This window comes from Neoarius graeffei, chromosome 10 (assembly GCF_027579695.1).
Source record: "Neoarius graeffei isolate fNeoGra1 chromosome 10, fNeoGra1.pri, whole genome shotgun sequence".
In the NCBI taxonomy this organism is placed as follows: Eukaryota; Metazoa; Chordata; class Actinopteri; order Siluriformes; family Ariidae; genus Neoarius; species Neoarius graeffei.
The window spans coordinates 90,690,925-90,710,759 of NC_083578.1; the positions used below are offsets into that span (position 1 = coordinate 90,690,925).

The 19,835-nt window shown below is 42.4% G+C and overlaps 1 protein-coding gene across 1 annotated transcript; it reads right to left on the reverse strand.

Annotated features, from left to right (window-relative positions):
- Positions 1-1,299: 1,299 nt before the first annotated feature.
- bgna (biglycan a) lies at positions 1,300-19,426 on the reverse strand. Its single transcript, XM_060930959.1, has 8 exons — positions 19,344-19,426; positions 17,999-18,272; positions 12,302-12,414; positions 9,760-9,973; positions 8,966-9,076; positions 8,573-8,666; positions 4,672-4,810; positions 1,300-2,168 (listed from the first exon to the last, which is right to left on the reverse strand). Exons 2-8 carry the CDS (start codon positions 18,237-18,239, stop codon positions 1,971-1,973), a joined length of 1,110 nt encoding a protein of 369 aa, XP_060786942.1. The 5' UTR covers positions 18,240-18,272; positions 19,344-19,426; the 3' UTR covers positions 1,300-1,970.
- Positions 19,427-19,835: the final 409 nt, after the last annotated feature.

A 19,835-nucleotide genomic window follows, 5' to 3' on the forward strand; every position in this document is an offset into this window, starting at 1 on the left:
TATCTTCTCTTCTCTAAAGCTGATCCATATTTTCTTTAAAAAAAATATTTTCTTTTACTGTTGTGACATCAGTGTATACAGTACACTACTGTTCAAACACGTCATGTTTGGTTAATCGTTAATTATTTAAATCACATACACAACGTTGATCTAAATCAGGAGAGTCGAACATGCGGCCTGCGGGCCAGGACCAGCCTGATCAAGGGTCAGAATCTGTGTTCGAGAGTAAAACTATTGTGGACTTTTAAAGGTAGACTGCTTTTCAGATTTTTCAAGTGTAGGTCATAAAAAGAATTTTCCGGACACCGAATTATTTTTGTTCAGTGGACCCAAAGCTACTGAATTCGAATCACAGACTTCCAATTTTATTGTTTTTTTTTCTAATAGAACAATTAATGAATTTATCTCCACGTGTCCCTAAATTCTGCGCTATATTTTCCTGCTTCACCATGACCCAATTCAAGATACTGCGTCACTCATCACGTGGTGGGCTTTCCCCGTTCACGCAAGGCATTGTGGGATACAAATTTGAAACAGAAGAGGAAAATGGAGGACGTGAGTGTGCAAATGAAATGTGAAAGAGCGACTACAGTAACGGAAAGAAAGCAAGAAGAAAAGACGTTATGTTCTATACGAAGGAAAGGAAACGCAGGACCAAACTAATAAATATGGGCGCTCAGCGAGCACCTCGGTGTGATCAGCTGTTCGTTTAGCGACAGAATGATGGAACTGTCAGTGCACGCTCAAAGGGAAACCTGTAGATGGCAGTAATGCAACACTGTGGATGCCAGCTGCCGTAAAACCCAAAAGAAGAAGAAGAAGGTAAACCTGCGCATGCGCACACGGACTTCCTCTGTCTGCTTGACTGCGCCAAGCGAGCGATTTCATGCACATTATCTGCTTTAATCCCCTTAAATTAAATAACTTCCCAGCCACAGAATGGCCTGATATTTTGTGAGATATTACAGAAATAAACAGATATCACAATGACCACATTTCAGAGGGAACTATATTTCACAGATTTTATGAAATCGAAAGGCCGTCTCGCTTTAATGAATTGAATGATCTGAAAAAAGAGCTTCTCTGTTATTCCTTTAGGGGGCGAAAGAGATTAGTAAACTCTGCTACTGGCTAAAATATGCTAATAATATGCAGCTCATTCACATTTACATCATTCTTCATTAGAAAGATTTAAAAAATTGACACATAATCCCAATAAACTTCAGTTTTCAGTCATACCGCTACAAAATGTTGTAAAATTCAAGGTCGTGATAAGGAACTTACTTATTGAAGACACTGTCATTTGGAAAATGTGTTTATTGGTAATGAATTGCAGTGTGTTCATTCATCTGTTTTGTAAGAAATTTACAGTATGTATATGTTTTATATTTAAAAGCGCTGCAGCAGATGAAGGCTAGCGTGAAAGCAGCCGAACACTCCTAATATACAAGATTAATTGTCACGAAAATGCCCAGATATGAGACATGATTAATCAGATCAAATCAGTCACTGTTTGTTACAAAATCTGGGTGATTTTTTGACATCATTAAAGTGCTCTGGGAACTAAATTAGTGCGTAAAGTATAGTGAAGCTGTAGTGCAGTGTAATGCACGCTAACACTGAAACAGACAGACGATAACAAATTCCTTTCAATCAGTATGGACAGGAGACATGCTAGATGCTGGACCGAAGTAACAGACCGAAGTAACATCGAAATTAAAGCATTAATCAGAAACATACAACAACATCCGAAATAAGACGTTACAATGATGTTATAAAACATGGGTCGTTAAAAGAGTCTTGGTTATTTCTGTGTTTTTAAATTTAGCGTTTGTGGGTTTAGGTGTTGTTTTTAGTGTGTGTGTGTGTGTGTGTGTGTGTGTGTGTGTGTGTGTGTGTGTGTGTGTGTGGACGGTGGTGGGGGGCAGGGATAGGGGCCAGAAGGTTGGGGGGAGGGGGGTGCTGGGTATCTATTTCTTATGGTTGCCGAACTGCACGGCCATGCTGTCAGTGACGCAGCGGAAGGTGGCAGGCTGAATTTCCCAATAGTCAATAGGGTTCCCGAACAGACTGATGCCATTATAGAAGACCTTCTTCACACCGAACCCCGTCGGGCAGAAATCATTCACCTTCACTGAGGTAATGTTGTTGGAGTGAAGATAGACCACCTGCAGAGAGAAAGAGAGAGAGAGAGAGAGAGAGAGAGAGAGGCCTGATTAACTGCAAGTCCCCACTTGAAATATTTAATAATGACTTTAATGATGGATTCAGAAGGACTTCATACTTTTAAAATGAATACGTCAGTGAGATTTACTTGCATTCCAAGTAGTTAAATGTTGTAGCTAGGCAGCTGGGAAATAGCTAATATAAGTCTATCATTAGCTACCTAACCTAGAACTATGGTTCTCAAAGAGGGGTCCAGGGACCTGCAGGAAATTTTGCATGGAAACTCTCCATGCAAACTGTGAACAAAACTTTCAATGGCATTAGCAGATACATTTATCCAGTGCAACATACCAAGAGCAGAACTGCTACAACATACCATGGGGAGCAGTTGGGGGTTAGGTTCCTTGCTCAAGGGCACGTCAGTCATTCCTGCTGGTCCAGTGAATCAAACCAGCGACCTTTTGATTCCAAAGCTGCTTCTCTAACCATTAGGCCATGGCTTCCCCATGGCATCCAACCATCCCATTGGTTGGTTCGTAGTCATGGGTTGTAGCAGCAAACATATTCTCATCTCATCTCATTTCATTATCTCTAGCCGCTTTATCCTTCTACAGGGTCGCAGGCAAGCTGGATCCTATCCCAGCTGACTACGGGTGAAAGGCGGGGTACACCCTGGACAAGTCGCCAGGTCATCACAGGGCTGACACATAGACACAGACAACCATTCACACTCACATTCACACCTACGCTCAATTTAGAGTCACCAGTTAACCTAACCTGCATGTCTTTGGACTGTGGGGGAAACCGGAGCACCCGGAGGAAACCCACGCGGACATGGGGAGAACATGCAAACTCCACACAGAAAGGCCCTCGCCGGCCGTGGGGCTCGAACCTGGACCTTCTTGCTGTGAGGCGACAGCGGTAACCACTACACCACCGTGCCGCCGCAAACATATTCATAACTAACAAATTCATACCAATCACAAAGTTTTGAATACCACAAGACTGAGTCAGGGCATCTTGGAGTTTCCCGTATTTGGGAATTTACTTTTTGCCATATGTCCCGGTCCATTATGAAGCTGGGGTCAGAACCCAGGGTCATCCATGATACACTGCTCCTGGAGCAAAGACCAAGAGTGGCAGCTTGGAGATACTGTACCAAGTCTTGAAGTCATAACCTTCTGATCCACTGAGGCACCACTGCCCACACTGAATGCAGTATAAGCCACCACAACAAAGAGGCAATTTCACTAAGGATAGCAAATGAGTACTGTCCCAGTGATGACCCACACTTAGCACTTTGTCTGGTCCAAATCCAAATCTGGGTGCGAGACTTTAGCCAGGACTCAGCCTTGGTGAAACCAAACGTTTACAGCTTGGCCACTGTTGGCTTCAAACTGAAATGCCACACATGCTTTTATTTTATTTTATTTTTTGCATTTGGGCTATTTTTATTCCAGATTGCAAAAGCTCTTAGAAACTAAGCACAACCATATTTGGCCCAGTTCCTCAGCTATCCGCGTGAGAAGTACATATGGACGGCCAGATGGATTCTTCTCAAGTATTTAGATATAAACTGTACTGTGGCTGTTATATGGGGCAGTTTGGAAAGACGAGGTGGCTTCATGTGTGTTATGGTATACTAAAAAATAGCAGCTCCTTTCACCTTACGAGTTCACAAAGGTGATTTTTAACCCTGCAGGTTTGCGGAATCACCCACTGATGAGCACATTCTGTTTTCTAATGGTGAGTATACACTTTGTGATTTCGGGCTGTCCCAGACGAAAGATGACCAGCATAAAAGAAACATGGTGATATTTTGGGTCATGGCTCCAAAAGTCCAGGAGTCCTACATCACACTGTATGGGAGGCTCAAAGATGACCGTTAGTATGGTCTTGTGACCAAAGACAACCTGGATGACCATTTAACAATGTGACTGCTGCTACAACCCACGGCTAACCAAGCAAGAGGAACGCAGCATGAAATGATGCACTGATGAGCACGACACTGACACCAAACCATCAAGGGTTCGATTCTTGCTTAGTTTCATTGTTTACCAGTATATACACTGATGGCGTTTTATTCTTGTATCCTGACTTGCGTCGTAGCCTACAATTCAGTAGGTGTTATAATTGTACAGCCTACATACATCAAACTTGATGTCATACCCAAGTTTATTAGATTTGTGTCGCACAATGAGGATTGCAATAAACTTAAATATGATCACTGAAATCTCAGTCTGTAGGTGCCATAAGATCACCAATGTCAACTCATGTTCTTTTATGGTGTGTGATTTTTGGGTCAAAACCTGTAAAGCATAAAGCTGGCTTAATGCAAAAGGGTGGGGCATGTGGGGGTGTGTGGTCTATTCTTTCTGTACAAAACAAAGCGAATCATTATTTACACCAGACTTTCATTTACTTCAGTTTTCTTAGTTGCTGTCATGTGATAAATGAAGTTCAGTTAGTGAACATCTCGTGGCTTATAGTAACACACAGACACACCTGCAGGTATTTCATGTTGGACAGGCCACTGGGGACGCTGGAGAGGCGGTTGTGGTCCAGGTGGAGCTCCCTCAGGCTGGGCAGGTAAGACAGCGCACCATGTTCAATATGCAGGATATGATTCGACCCAAGACCCAGCCTAATTTACAAATGAACAAAAAAAGATAGAGAGAGGAAAGTAAGACAGAGCAAAGTGACAAAGTTTACAGACACATCTGTAGAAAGAGAAAACGATATTTAAACTTTGAACCTGGTGTCTGCTGTTTAACCACAAGAGGGCATCATCTCATCTCATCTCATTATCTCTAGCCGCTTTATCCTGTTCTTCAGGGTCGCAGGCAAGCTGGAGCCTATCCCAGCTGACTACGGGTGAAAGGCGGGGTACACCCTGGACAAGTCGCCAGGTCATCACAGGGCTGACACATAGACACAGACAACCATTCACACTCACATTCACACCTACGCTCAATTTAGAGTCACCAGTTAACCTAACCTGCATGTCTTTGGACTGTGGGGGAAACCGGAGCACCCGGAGGAAACCCACACGGACACGGGGAGAACATGCAAACTCCGCACAGAAAGGCCCTCGCCGGCCACGGGGCTTGAACCCGGACCTTCTTGCTGTGAGGCGACAACGCTAACCACTACACCACCGTGCCACCAGAGGGGATCGTTTCCAGTATTTTATACGGATCAGCCATCAACTGGATAAAAAATGGATGACACTCTCTCATTCATCCCATTCTACAGAAATGAAACCCAAAAAACCTCCGCCATGTTGTCAAATTTGCAACTAGCATCTGCGCAGTAGAGACTTTCTCCTTCTCGAGTTTGTGCAGTAGAAACGAAAGGAAAGTGAGGTACACCCCAGCGTTTTGGTAGACCCACAGAATGTATTCATGGTGGAAAGCAAACTTACATCAATCCAGAGAACTTAAATAGTTTCATCTGGAGATATTTCATTAATACAGATGTGTCTAATAAGAACATTTATTTATTTATACATTTATATTTATAAGACAGTTTGTATTAGTTGTATCATGTGTCCAGACAAGTTCAGATAAGTAGGTATATGATGGTAAATTTTGTGGTGAAGTTAGCTGGCTGGTTATAGCCAGTCTCTCCCTGGAAAGCTGTCAATCACTTCATTCCAAAGTGTAACCACGCCCTCTTACTTTACAGTAGAAAAACTAATTTCTGGAGGAAAAAAAATGTGCAGATAGCATCGGGAAAACTGTTCTAGTTACACACTGTAGGTTTAAAAAAGACGAGAAAATTGACATGGAAAAAAGGCTGTTTGGGGGATGGGCAGGGCTAAAAAAAAAATACATAAAAAAGTACTGCAACCAGCCAGCAGGGGTGCTAGACCTGTGGTGGTTTCACTTTTCAGAGATGATGCACTGTCCATTTTTTAACCAGCCTATAGGATCAATGTTTACAAGTGTAGAGAGGAATCATTGTATATTCTGCTACATTGATTAGCATTTTGTAACATGAACATTTTTGTAAGTTGTAGTATTAGGTTAAAATACGCTTCTTAATGTGAGGTGAGGTAAGTTTGCTAATTATCGATATTGTTATGCTAGCTATAATGCATCTTCTCTGTTTTCTTAGCAGTATAAGTGTAGTTATGCAGTGTATTGTCATGTTCAGTATGTGTTACATACACTATATGGCCAAAAGTATACAGTGGTGCTTGAAAGTTTGTGAACCCTTTAGAATTTTCTATATTTCTGCATAAATATGGCCTAAAATATCATCAGATAGTCACACAAGTCCTAAAAGTAGATAAAGAGAACCCAGTTAAACAAATGAGACAAAAATATTATACTTGGTCATTTATTTATTGAGGAAAATGATCCAATATTACATATCTGTGAGTGGGAAAAGTATGTGAACCTTTGCTTTCAGTATCTGGTGTGACCCCCTTGTGCAGCAATAACTGCAACTAAACATTTGCGGTAACTGTTGATCAGTCCTGCACACCGGCTTGGAGGAATTTTAGCCCATTCCTCTGTACAGAACAGCTTCAACTCTGGGATGTTGGTGGGTTTCCTCACATGAACTGCTCGCTTCAGGTCCTTCCACAACATTTCCATTGGATTAAGGTCAGAACTTTGACTTGGCCATTCCAAAACATTAACTTTATTCTTCTTTAACCATTCTTTGGTAGAACAACTTGTGTGCTTAGGGTTGTTGTCTTGCTGCATGACCCACCTTCTCTTGAGATTCAGTTCATGGACAGATGTCCTGACATTTTCCTTTAGAATTCGCTGGTATAATTCAGAATTCATTGTTCCATCGATGATGGCAAGCCGTCCTGGCCCAGATGCAGCAAAACAGGCCCAAACCATGACACTACCACCACCATGTTTCACAGATGGGATAAGGTTCTTATGCTGGAATGCAGTATTTTCCTTTCTCCAAACATAACGCTTCTCATTTAAACCAAAAAGTTCTATTTTGGTCTCATCCGTCCACAAAACATTTTTCCAATAGCCTTCTGGCTTGTCCATGTGATCTTTAGCAAACTGCAGATGAGCAGCAATGTTGTTTTTGGAGAGCAGTAGCTTTCTCCTTGCAACCCTGCCATGCACACCATTGTTGTTCAGTGTTCTCCTGATGGTGTACTCATGAACATTAACATTAGCCAATGTGGGAGAGGCCTTCAGTTGCTTAGAAGTTACCCTGGGGTCCTTTGTGACCTCGCCAACTATTACACGCCTTGCTCTTGGAGTGATCTTTGTTGGTCGACCACTCCTGGGGAGGGTAACAATGGTCTTGAATTTCCTCCATTTGTACACAATCTGTCTGACTGTGGATTGGTGGAGTCCAAACTCTTTAGAGATGGTTTTGTAACCTTTTCCAGCCTGATGAGCATCAACAACACGTTTTCTGAGGTCCTCAGAAATCTCCTTTTTTTGTGCCATGATACACTTCAGTTGTGAAGCTCAGACTTTGATAGATCCCTGTTCTTTAAATAAAACAGGGTGCCCACTCACACCTGATTGTCATCCCATTGATTGAAAACACCTGACTCTAATTTCACCTTCAAATTAACTGCTAATCCTAGAGGTTCATATACTTTTGCCACTCACAGATCTGTAATATTGGATCATTTTCCTCAATAAATAAATGACCAAGTATAATATTTTTGTCTCATTTGTTTAACTGGGTTCTCTTTATCTACTTTTAGGACTTGTGTGAAAATCTGATGATGTTTTAGGTCATATTTATGCAGAAATATAGAAAATTCTAAAGGGTTCACAAACTTTCAAGCACCACTGTATGCACCTCAACCATCACAACCATATGTAGTTCTTCCCCAAACTGTTACCACAAAGTTGGAAGTACAAATTACAGTTTCCCTTCAAGGGGCTCAAACCTGTTCCTGTTCCAGCATGACAATGGTCCTGTGCACAAAGCGAGCTCCATGAAGACATGGTGTGTTAAGGTTGGAGTGAAGAACTCAGTGTCCTGAACTCAACCCCACTGAACACCTTTGGGCTGAACTGGAACACCGACTGCACCCCAGACCTCCTCATCCAACATCAGGACCTGATCTCACTAATGCTCCTGTAGATTAATGAACAGAAATCCCCACAGCTACTCTCCAAAATCTAGTGAAGAGCCTTTCCAGAGGAGTGGAGCTCATTATAACATCAAAGATGAAATGAAGCTGGAATATGATGTTCAACAAGCTCATATGGGTGTGATGGTCAGTTGTGCACAAATTTTTGTCAATATAATGTATGTGCGCTGTAGCTAATACAAAAAACGGTATGTACTTAAATCTGGTCCATGTTGATATACAATGTGTATTGCATTTAAACTGTAGAACACAAAGAAAATGTCTTTTTACTATTGCACCATGTGTCATATTGGCATAAATCAGTCTGACCTCTGCAGCTGCTTGTATCTGCTTAGGTCCTCCAGCTCGATAGCCTGAATCTCATTATGGTCCAAATGGAGCTCATGGAGACTTGCTGGCAAATCTAACCAACACACACCAACACAATAGTGTGTTTCAGTCCACGGAAAAGATAATTACTAATGTGAGTTTGTACAGAAGACATGATTCTAAATATGCTACCTTTGGACTGTAAATTTATAACATTAACAGCACTTTCAGGCTTAATGCCCCCAAATTAGTACGAGTTCATTATTTAACACTGAGACAGGGCATTCAGTTGGTTTACCTTACTGACTAGCATGTTATATAAACATGGTATAACGGAATATAACACAGTTCTTGTTAATGGACTCGTGGACACCCTTGTGTGATCCATGTTACCTTTTGGTACACCGGTGAGTTCTGCTTCAGAGATTCGTAGGTAGCTCAGTTTGAGACCTTTGAATGCTCCTGGCTCAAATCCACTGTTGTGGATGGGATTACGGCCCATTTCTGCACACAATACCAAACACACAAACACAATTTTCACACATTAAGGCAAAGATTGCCAAGCTTTTAAAGCACAGTTATAGTTAGAACCACATTCGATCCACAGTACTGCCAAATCGGTCTCCATCTCCACACTGTACAATTAACATAATGTAAATACAGAATTATGAAAATCCAGACCAGACAGAACAAAACTGCTGAGATGTCACTGCGAGATATTTCTTGCTCAAGTATCCATGTAAAACTTTTAACTTCGATATGTTCTAGAAGTTATTAGAGCCTGGGATGTTAACCTATCATGTGGTGTCCAACACTACTTATTTTAGCAAAGTCTTGGCTAGCAGTTTTTCTCTGCAAATACTAGGTAAGTAAATGAACATTTTATATTCGACTGTTCATCCAAGTTATGTAAGTTGGCCCAGCAGTATTTAAAAGATTTACCATTATAGCTGGAATAAATTTATGACTGTATAAAATACCTAAAATTACCTAACTTTCTGTTACATTTCTTTCTATTACAGACATTAAAGAAAAAGACTTTCAAAGCAGTAGCTTTAATGGATCAACCTTCTTAGAATGTTAATGAAAATGTTTGCAATACCATCAATGACCACTGGGTGCAGCAGCCCACAGATCCAGTTCAACTTGAGGTACGTTCTGTATGTCTAAAAGGGTACATATCTCACCAATCACATGCATGTTTCCCAGGCCACTGAAGGTCCCTGCAGCTACTTTGCGGATGCGGTTGTCATGGATACGCAGCTCAACAAGGGATGCAGGCAGGTTGCGAGGAATGGAGGTGAGCAGGTTGTGGGAAAAGTAGAGCTTCTGCAAGCGCTTCAGAGGCAGGAAGGCACGAGGGTGAACTCGAGAGATCAGATTACTCCTCAAAATTAGCGCCTAGTACACACACACACACACACACACACACACACACAATTTTTAATGAATGGTATTTAAAAATGTTTAGGGAACTCTTACGGACTCATGGTCTGGGTCTTGTTACTCAGAGTTCTGGTGTTGCTCTTTGTCTTTTACTCAGAGTCTTGAGATGGGTCCAGGTCTCATTACTCAGTCTCTTGATTTGGGTCTTGTTTGAGAGATTTTCCCACTGTCATGAGCTTCATCGTGTTACTCAGTCTTGGTCTGGATCTTATTACCCCGAGTGCTGGTATAGGTTTTGTTATGCCAAATTTGGAGCTGGTGTAACTGGAATTTGGGGTTTTGGTCTTTGTCTAGGTCAAATTAATCAGACACTTGTTCTGGATCTTATTCTGTAGTACTGTATTATGGTACCATGTCTCTTTGTTTTGGTCTTGGTCTCCATACTCAGAATCTTGGAATTGGTATAATTGTGCAGGGTTAGAAATTTGTTTGGGTTTCATTTCTGGTCTATGTGTGAGTATTGTTAGTCTTTATCATAGAACGTGTGTGGGTTTTATTATCCAGAATCTTGTTCTTGCTACTCAATTTGGGGCTGGGTCTCAGTACTGAGATTTTGGGTCTTGACCTGGGGCTCAGTATTCAGACTCTGGGTCTTGGCCTGGGGATCAGTACTCAGATTCTGGGTCTTGGCCTGAGGCTCAATACTCAGAATTTGGTCTTGGCCAGGGGCTCAGTACTCAAACTCTGAGTTTTGGCCTGGGGCTCAGTATTCAGACTCTGGGTCTAGGCCTGGGGATCAGTACTCAGATTCTGGGTCTTGGCCTGGGGCTCAGTACTCAGAATATGGGTCTTGGCCTGGGGCTCAATACACAGACTTTGGTTCTTGGCCTGGGGCTCAGTACTCAGAATTTGGGTCTTGGCCTGGGGCTCAGTACTCAGATTCTGGGTCTTGGCTTGGAATTCAGTCCTCAGAATTTGGGTCTTGGCCTGGGGCTCAGTACACAGATTCCGGGTCTTGGCCTGGGGCTCAGTACTCAAATTCTGGGTCTTGGCCTGGGGCTCAGTACTCAGAATTTGGTCTTGGCCAGGGGCTCAGTACTCAAACTCTGGGTCTTGGCCTGGGACTCAGTAGTCAGATTCTGGGTCTTGGCCTGGGACTCAGTAGTCAGATTCTGGGTCTTGGCCTGGGGCTCAGTACTCAGAATATGGGTCTTGGCCTGGGGCTCACTACACAGACTTTGGTTCTTGGCTTGGGGCTCAGTACTCAGAATTTGGGTCTTGGCCTGGGGCTCAGTCCTCAGAATTTAGGTTTTGGCCTGGGACTCAATCCTCATAATTTAGGTCTTGGCCTGGGACTCAGTACTCAGAATTTGGGTCTTGGCCTGGGGCTCAGTACTCAGATTCTGGGTCTTGGCTTGGAATTCAGTCCTCAGAATTTGGGTCTTGGCCTGGGGCTCAGTACACAGATTCTGGGTCTTGGCCTGGGGCTCAGTACTCAAATTCTGGGTCTTGGCCTGGGGCTCAGTACTCAGAATTTGGTCTTGGCCAGGGGCTCAGTACTCAAACTCTGGGTCTTGGCCTGGGACTCAGTAGTCAGATTCTGGGTCTTGGCCTGGGGCTCAGTACTCAGAATATGGGTCTTGGCCTGGGGCTCACTACACAGACTTTGGTTCTTGGCTTGGGGCTCAGTACTCAGAATTTGGGTCTTGGCCTGGGGCTCAGTCCTCAGAATTTAGGTTTTGGCCTGGGACTCAATCCTCATAATTTAGGTCTTGGCCTGGGACTCAGTACTCAGAATTTAGGTCTTGGCCTGGGGCTCAGTCCTCAGAATTTAGGTTTTGGCCTGGGACTCAATCCTCATAATTTAGGTCTTGGCCTGGGACTCAGTACTCAGAATTTAGGTCTTGGCCTGGGGCTCAGTCCTCAGAATTTGGGTTCTTGGCCTGGGGCTCAGTATGTGGTGTCTTTGTCTTAGCCTGTTTCTTATCTTGGTTTTGGTCTCATTAGTCAGTCTTGGTGTGATTCTTTTTCTGAGAGACTTTGTCTTATTCCCACAGTGACATTAATCATGCAAATCAATATTTATCTGCTTAAAATAATTAATGAAACTAAATGAACAGAAGAAAATATATTTAATATTTCCTGCAAAATCTCAAAATCTCTTTGCAGTCTTAACTGTTTCCTTCTTGGTCGGCATAAAGAGAACACCTCTGGTCAGGTGGTTTGATGAGGTTTACTAATCACCAAACCTCATTCTGTTTCAGATTGCTAGTTCTTTTGAAATGATAAAATCTGCTCCTAAAAACAATGAAGCCTGATGGTAATTTTACAGTGGAGTCTTACATAGAGGTTACTGAGGCCTTTAAAATCTCCCTCTCGGATCTCTGTGATGCCGTTGCACTGCAGGTCCAACAGCAGCGTGTCGGGTGGGATGTTGGATGGCACATAAATCAGACCTGCAATGCAAATCAGACACAAAAACTATAATAATAATAATAATAATAATAATAATTCACAGTCAGCACTGTGTCGGGTGTGTCTGCTGGAATTTTGGGGACTATTGTATGCATGCATCATACACAACTCAGAAATATCAAATGTCATCAAATGTCCAATTATCAGACAGGAACAAAAGTCTGATTACGCAGTAATGAGCCACAGCCACAGCCAATAGAAAGAGAAAGACGAAGAACGTGAGAGTGGAAACAAACCCAGTGGGAATCATAGTGAAAGTTAACACAGGAAGAAAAGGGGTTCAGGAGTGATAGCTTTTTTCTTGCTGAACAGGTAAAGAATTTATTTGTTCTCTAATTTAGTGGAAAGGTAACAAATAATAGATGATAGCCATCTGATTTATCCTGCATGTTGAATGTGTGTTCTTACTCGGTTTACTCAGTTACACAGTAGGCAAAGGTGTTGGTTTGAGCCAGATGGACTGGTTTGAGTATTTCAGAAACTGCTGATCTCCTGGGGTTTTCACACACAACAGAGTTTACACGGAATGGTGCGAAAAACAAAAAACATCAAGTTTGTGAGTGAGCGATAGTTCTGTGGATGGGAAAAATGCATTGTTGATAAGAGAGTTCAGAGGAAAATGGACAGATTGGTTCAAGTTTTTTTGACAAGAAGGATATAGTAACTCATATAATCACTCTTTACAACCGTGGTGAGCAGAAAAGCATCTCAGCATGCAGCAGCAGAACAACACATTGGGTTCCACTCCTGCAGCCAAGAACAGGGATCAACAACACATTCCTATTAAAGTGGCCAGTGAGTGTACAGTGGTGCTTGAAAGTTTGTGAACCCTTCAGAATTTTCTATATTTCTGCATAAATATGACTTAAAACATCATCAGATTTTCACACAAGTCCTAAAAGTAGATAAAGAGAACCCAGTTAAACAAATGAGACAAAAATATTATACTTGGTCATTTATTTATTGAGAAAAATGATCCAATATTACATATATGTGAGTGGCAAAAGTATGTGAACCTTTGCTTTCAGTATCTGGTGTGACCCCCTTGTGCAGCAATAACTGCAACTAAACGTTTGCGGTAACTGTTGATCGGTCCTGCACACCGGCTTAGAGGAATTTTAGCCCATTCCTCCGTACAGAACAGCTTCAACTCTGGGATGTTGGTGGGTTTCCTCACATGAACTGCTCGCTTCAGGTCCTTCCACAACATTTCCATTGGATTAAGGTCAGAACTTTGACTTGGCCATTCCAAAGCATTAACTTTATTCTTCTTTAACCATTCTTTGGTAGACCAACTTGTGTGCTTAGGGTCGTTGTCTTGCTGCATGACCCACCTTCTCTTGAGATTCAGTTCATGGACAGATGTCCTGACATTTTCCTTTAGAATTCGCTGGTATAATTCAGAATTCATTGTTCTATCAATGATGGCAAGCCATCCTGGCCCAGATGCAGCAAAACAGGCCCAAATCATGATACTACCACCACCATGTTTCACAGATGGGATAAGGTTCTTATGCTGGAATGCAGTGTTTCCCTTTCTCCAAACATAACACTTCTCATTTAAACCAAAAAGTTCTATTTTGGTCTCATCTGTCCACAAAACGTTTTTCCAATAGCCTTCTGGCTTGTCCATGTGATCTTTAGCAAACTGCAGATGAGCAATGTTCTTTTTGGAGAGCAGTGGCTTTCTCCTTGCCACCCTGCCATGCACACCATTGTTGTTTAGTGTTCTCCTGATGGTGTACTCATGAGCATTAACGTTAACCAATGTGAGAGAAGCCTTCAGTTGCTTAGAAGTTACCCTGGGGTCCTTTGTGACCTCGCCAACTATTACACGCCTTGCTCTTGGAATGATCTTTGTTGGTCGACCACTTCTGGGGAGGGTAACAATGGTCTTGAATTTCTTCCATTTGTACACAATCTGTCTGACTGTGGATTGGTGGAGTCCAAACTCTTTAGAGATGGTTTTGTAACCTTTTCCAGCCTGATGAGCATCAACAACATTTTTTCTGAGGTCCTCAGAAATCTCCTTTGTTCATGCCATGATACACTTCCACAAACATGTGTTGTGAAGATCAGACTTTGATAGATCCCTGTTCTTTAAATAAAACAGGGTGCCCACTCACACCTGATTGTCATCCCATTGATTGAAAACACCTGACTCTAATTTCACCTTCAAATTAACTGCTAATCCTAGAGGTTCACATACTTTTGCCACTCACAGATATGTAATATTGGATCATTTTCCTTAATAAATAAATGACCAAGTATAATATTTGTGTCTCATTTGTTTAACTGGGTTCTCTTTATCTACTTTTAGGACTTGTGTGAAAATCTGATGATGTTTTAGGTCATATTTATGCAGAAATATAGAAAATTCTAAAGGGTTCACAAACTTTCAAGCACGACTGTAGCTAGTTGGAGATAGAAAGATTTTCCATGTCAGTTGGTGCTGGAAATGCACAGAGTCATCTCTGAAGCTCTGAGGCCCGAGTGGAGCAACCGTGACGTGTGGGTTTGGGGTTTTTTGTTGTTGTTGTTTTTGGTTTTTTTTTACATTAGGTTACAAATTGTTCTCCTGCTAGTAGCTCATAATAGGAGAACGCAATATTCCAGGCTCTTACATCTTGCAGCTTTAAGGTGAAGAATTGGAGAAAAGACTGGGGGGGGGGGGGGGGGGATTCCTGAAGAAATATTTCTTTTTTTTTCATAAAAATATAACTGAGTGAAAATTGAGCAAAGGTCAGATAAAATCTTCGGTTAACTACAAACAATTTCACCGTAATTCCACACAGGTGCAGTAAAATCATCTGTGGATTGTGCTGACCTGCAGTCTGTAAATAAACTCTAATAAAGCTCGCCGGGTTGACTGGGTTGAGAAAACATCTTTCTAACTGCTTTATTTTCACTTGTAAACTTTTCAGAAAGCAGTAATTTGGGAAATGTTGGGTAAATTGTGGAGTACTTGGCCTCTGTGTGTGTGTGTGTGTGTGTGTGTGTGTGTGTGTGTGTGTGTGTGTGTGTGTGTGTGAGAGAGAGAGAGAGAGAGAGAGAGAGAGACTCCATATAATTATGATGGAGCCTGACTATCAGAGCTCCACGTAGCACAGGACAGTGGCAGAAGGAAAAGAAAGAAAAAAGAGATGAAGAAATGGAGAAAGCGACAGAAAGAAACAGCTATATTATGAGGGAAAGAGAGAGGAATGGAAGCAGAGATAGACAGACAGACAGAAAAAGAGTGAGAGACAGGCATTTTTCTGTACATACTGCACACATCTGTGAATCAGAACCTGTCCCGTGGTCCTGATGTTACCGTGGTAACCAGTGACTTATTTTCAAATAGCTACTTTTGGACTTCATGGGTGATGGCGAGACGGGCGTCGGTGTTTATGGCACATTCACTGCCATGTAATAACACTATAAACAGTCACGTCTGTAATAAAATGCCATGTGCACAGGTGTCTGTCTCTCTCTCTCTCTCTCTCTCTCTCTCTCTCTCTCACACACACACACACACACACACACACACACACACACACACACACACACAGAGGTTATATTAATGTCTCTCTGTTAGACAGTAAAGTAACTCCTCTCTCCCCACATGACCTTTTATGTGGCGTGCCCAAATTCTTTCATGCCGTTCCATCACATTCCCACAAGCATTTTAATTTCTTTCCTCATTTTTAGACGCTGATTTTCATGCCAGTCCAAGTAAAACATACACGAGGAAATGATGGGAGAAAAGTGGGACATTACGGGAAAATAAAGAGGATATGACTGTTTTAAACGCTTCCATTCAGGCACATCCCTTGGTCCAGTCCAATGAAGTCCTGTCAGCCATCTTAAAGAAAACCAGAAACCCAGACTGATCTTTTTGATGTCAGTATATCTGTCACTTAACCAATAAACTTCCTCTGTCACTAATTATTATTTATCTTGTTTTGGTTGGGTCCTTGCCCGAACTGATAATCACATCATCAGTTTTTCTTTGGCTAATCAGACACAAGGTATACTTCCACATTTGCCGGAGCAGTTGGGGGTTAGGTGCCTTGCTCAAGGGCACTTGAGCCAATCTTGCTGGTTCAGGGAATCAAACCAGTGACCTTTTGGTCCCAAAGCTGTTTCTCTAACCATTTGGTTATGGCTTCCCCCTAATCTTCCACTGAAATGGACAGACTTTTGCCCACACTAAATTCTAAACAGCCTATTGCCAATCAAATCACTTTGTGTTTCATGTCCAGTTATGATTGAACAGAAATACCGAGTCAGTTTATGCTCCAGTCAACTCGAGGACAGGAGATTGTTATCCCTTCTAACAAGGGGCCGGTGGTATTGAGTCAAGTCAAAGTCTCTTCCCACTCCATGTGGCGTATAGGGTGGCGCCGATCTCCGTTTCCGTAGCTCTCGGCCTCTCGCCTATTACATAACTAGAGTTACAGTGGGGGGCGGGTCCTCTGGTAAACAAGAGAGTTTGACTCCCCACTCGCGTCTGTATTGCAGCGTGCCTTGCCAGACAGCAGTAGGCACCATTTTTATGATGGTCTTTGGTATGAGCCGACCGTGCGTAGAACTCGCGATTGAACATTGAGAGGCGGACACGCTAACCACTAGGCCAACTCGTGGTGGTATTGAGAGAGTCAAACAATCTTCCACAGCTGACTGCAGGCTAGTGTTTAAATCTGACTTTTCAAAAACAAGTCAAATCCCAATGGATAGGTGACATTCTGGAAGTAAAACGTATCCGTATTTCCAGTTTATGTTGGTGCAGCGGGCACCGTTGATGCCTCACACCTCCAAGATCCTTGGTTCAACCATGAGCATGGGCTACTTTGCTGTCTGTATGGACTTTCATACGTTCTCCTCGTCTTCATATCGGTTTCTTCATGTTCCTCCCACCTCTCAAAAGTGGAATGGCAATGTTAAATATCAATGAGTGTGTGTGTGTGCATGGTCCGGGGTGTATTCCTTCCTAGGAGGCTGTTACAAGACAGGTTTCACTCTTCCTCTAATCCACATCCTCTTATTTCTTTGGTCAAGTCCCATCAGCCATCTAAAGGGCCATTCCATTACTTTATCACCTTGGGGGGAGTTCTGGGCCGTGTTCCAATTTAGCGTATCTCCTCATCCACTTCCTCTGATTTGAGTTCCTTGGCCATTTTTATTATTTTGTCTGCTTGAGTGAAATTTTTGGATGCTTAAATGCTATTTAAACACTTTTCCCACTTCGATCCAGTCCAGTTGATCATCTAAAAGACAGTTTTTATATCTTATCAGCTGAGGTAATTACTCAAGCTGTGTTCCAACTCTGTCCCCTTATCCCCTTGTACACTTTTTCCTGATTCAGGTTGATTAAATTGCTCAAGCTGACATCACTGCAGACTTTAGGAGCACACTTACTTACCGAGGAGGCATTGCTCTTCAAATACATTTGACAGTAGAAAAAGGAATGTTTTTATACTGGCTGGTGTGACAAATTACCAGGCTCAAGTTAGCTAATGTGTACAGGGATGGAAACACACTTCAGAGATGTTAGGAGAAGTCGATGAGTGCAGTAATACTAACCGAGATCAGAGCACTGCACCACCTTCAGGTGACACACGCATCCGAATGGACACGTTGGCACCTCGGGCGGAAGGACATCCTCAAACCCTGAACCTTCCTCCTGGTCCTTCATCATCATCGTCATCAGATCTCTGACATCAATGTCTTCACCAAAATCCCAGAATCCTTTCTGCTGGAATGGAAGAGCAGAGGACAGGAGGAGGGATGCTGACAGCATCATCATCATGACGACCGTCGTCATGGCTGCTGGAAGAGAAAGATGGGAAGCGCGAGGCTGCAAAAGAAGAGGAAGCAACTGGTGGCAGTCATTTGGTACAGTCTCCCTTTTTCCTCATTCTCTTTTTTCCCTCCTCTCATTTCCTTCATTATCCCTTGTTTTCTTATTCCTGCTTTGTTCTACTTTTCTGTCTTTCTCCCTTTTCCTTGTTCCACCATCCTCCTTTTCCCCTTTTTCCAAATTCTGCTTGATTTCCTCACTTTTCCCTATTCTCTAGTTCTCTCTCGTTCCCTTTCCCTCATGCTCCCATCTTTCCTCATTTTCTCCTTTGGCCTTGTTACTTCTCATTGTACCTTACTTCCTGTTGTTCCTTCATTCCTTCCTCTTTCTCCTTTTTTTCCTTCCATTTCCTTTCAAGCTTGTCCTCCCTTATTCTCCCTTGGTCCCCCTTTCTCCTGTCTCCCTCATTCATTCATTCTCCCTCTTTTCCTCATTTTATTTTGTCCAAATAAGGTTTTCCTTTTTTTCATGCTACCTCATTCTTTTAGTTTTATTTATTTTCTCATTCCTTTCTTTTCCTATGGGTCTCCACACGCTCGTCTGTAATGCATGCACTGGTGTTTCTCTCCACACTGACGCTCACTGAAACAGCCGCTCTGTGATTACACGATTACAGTCCTGAAATAAAAATCTGTTTTAGAAAAGGCAAAGCTGAAAGCATGAGGTCCATTCAGGACGCAGAGACGCACCCAAACACACCCTGCACCCAACCCTGACACTGTTTCAGGTGTTCCACCCCATAATAAACACAACACTTTAAACAGACAGAAACACAAAGGTGGCTTTGACGCACCACAAATTAGAGACTTCAGACTAATAATTATTTTGTCTACAAAGAAATCAAGCCCTTGCGCTGAGAACTCAACATGTAGAACAGAAACAGAGTGACTCAGAACTGGAATGCTTTTAAAATATGAATTATCCATCGTTGGAGTTTTAACCAAAATTGCAGACTAAATAAATAAATAAACACTGGGTGAAATTTTACAGCTCCGCAGAATACACAATGTAATGAAATTGACCAAGATAATGGAGGAGAGTTTATCTGTAAATAATTAGACTTCTTACCTCCAAAAAGTGAGCAGGTGGGACAGATCCTTCTTCTGTGCGTATGAGCTTCAGTGTTTCCTCATTGCGTTGAGCCCCTGCAACCCAACACCAGGAGATGAGGGCATTTCTACACAGAGCCCAAACGGACCAGTCCCACTAACACTCACTTCCCTCCCACTGTGAGGAGAGAGAGAGAGAGAGAGAGTATGGGAGGGTACAAGGATGGATGGATGGATGGATAAAAGTGGAGTAACAGGTATGATTTTATTTCATGAGTTAATTGGACAGATCAGAGTCTTTACACACCTGTATCATTGTGACAGATGGATGGGTCATGTGATACAAAACTACAAATAAAATTAGCAAAACAAAACAGTTAAAATTATAAATGAAAGTGATTTGAAGGTATTAATTTAAACATATCTGGCTGGCTGGCTTCTCTATTGACAAGGTGCCTTGGAGCACATCAAAATAGACCTCATGTGGCTGCAAGCATATTGGCATAGATAC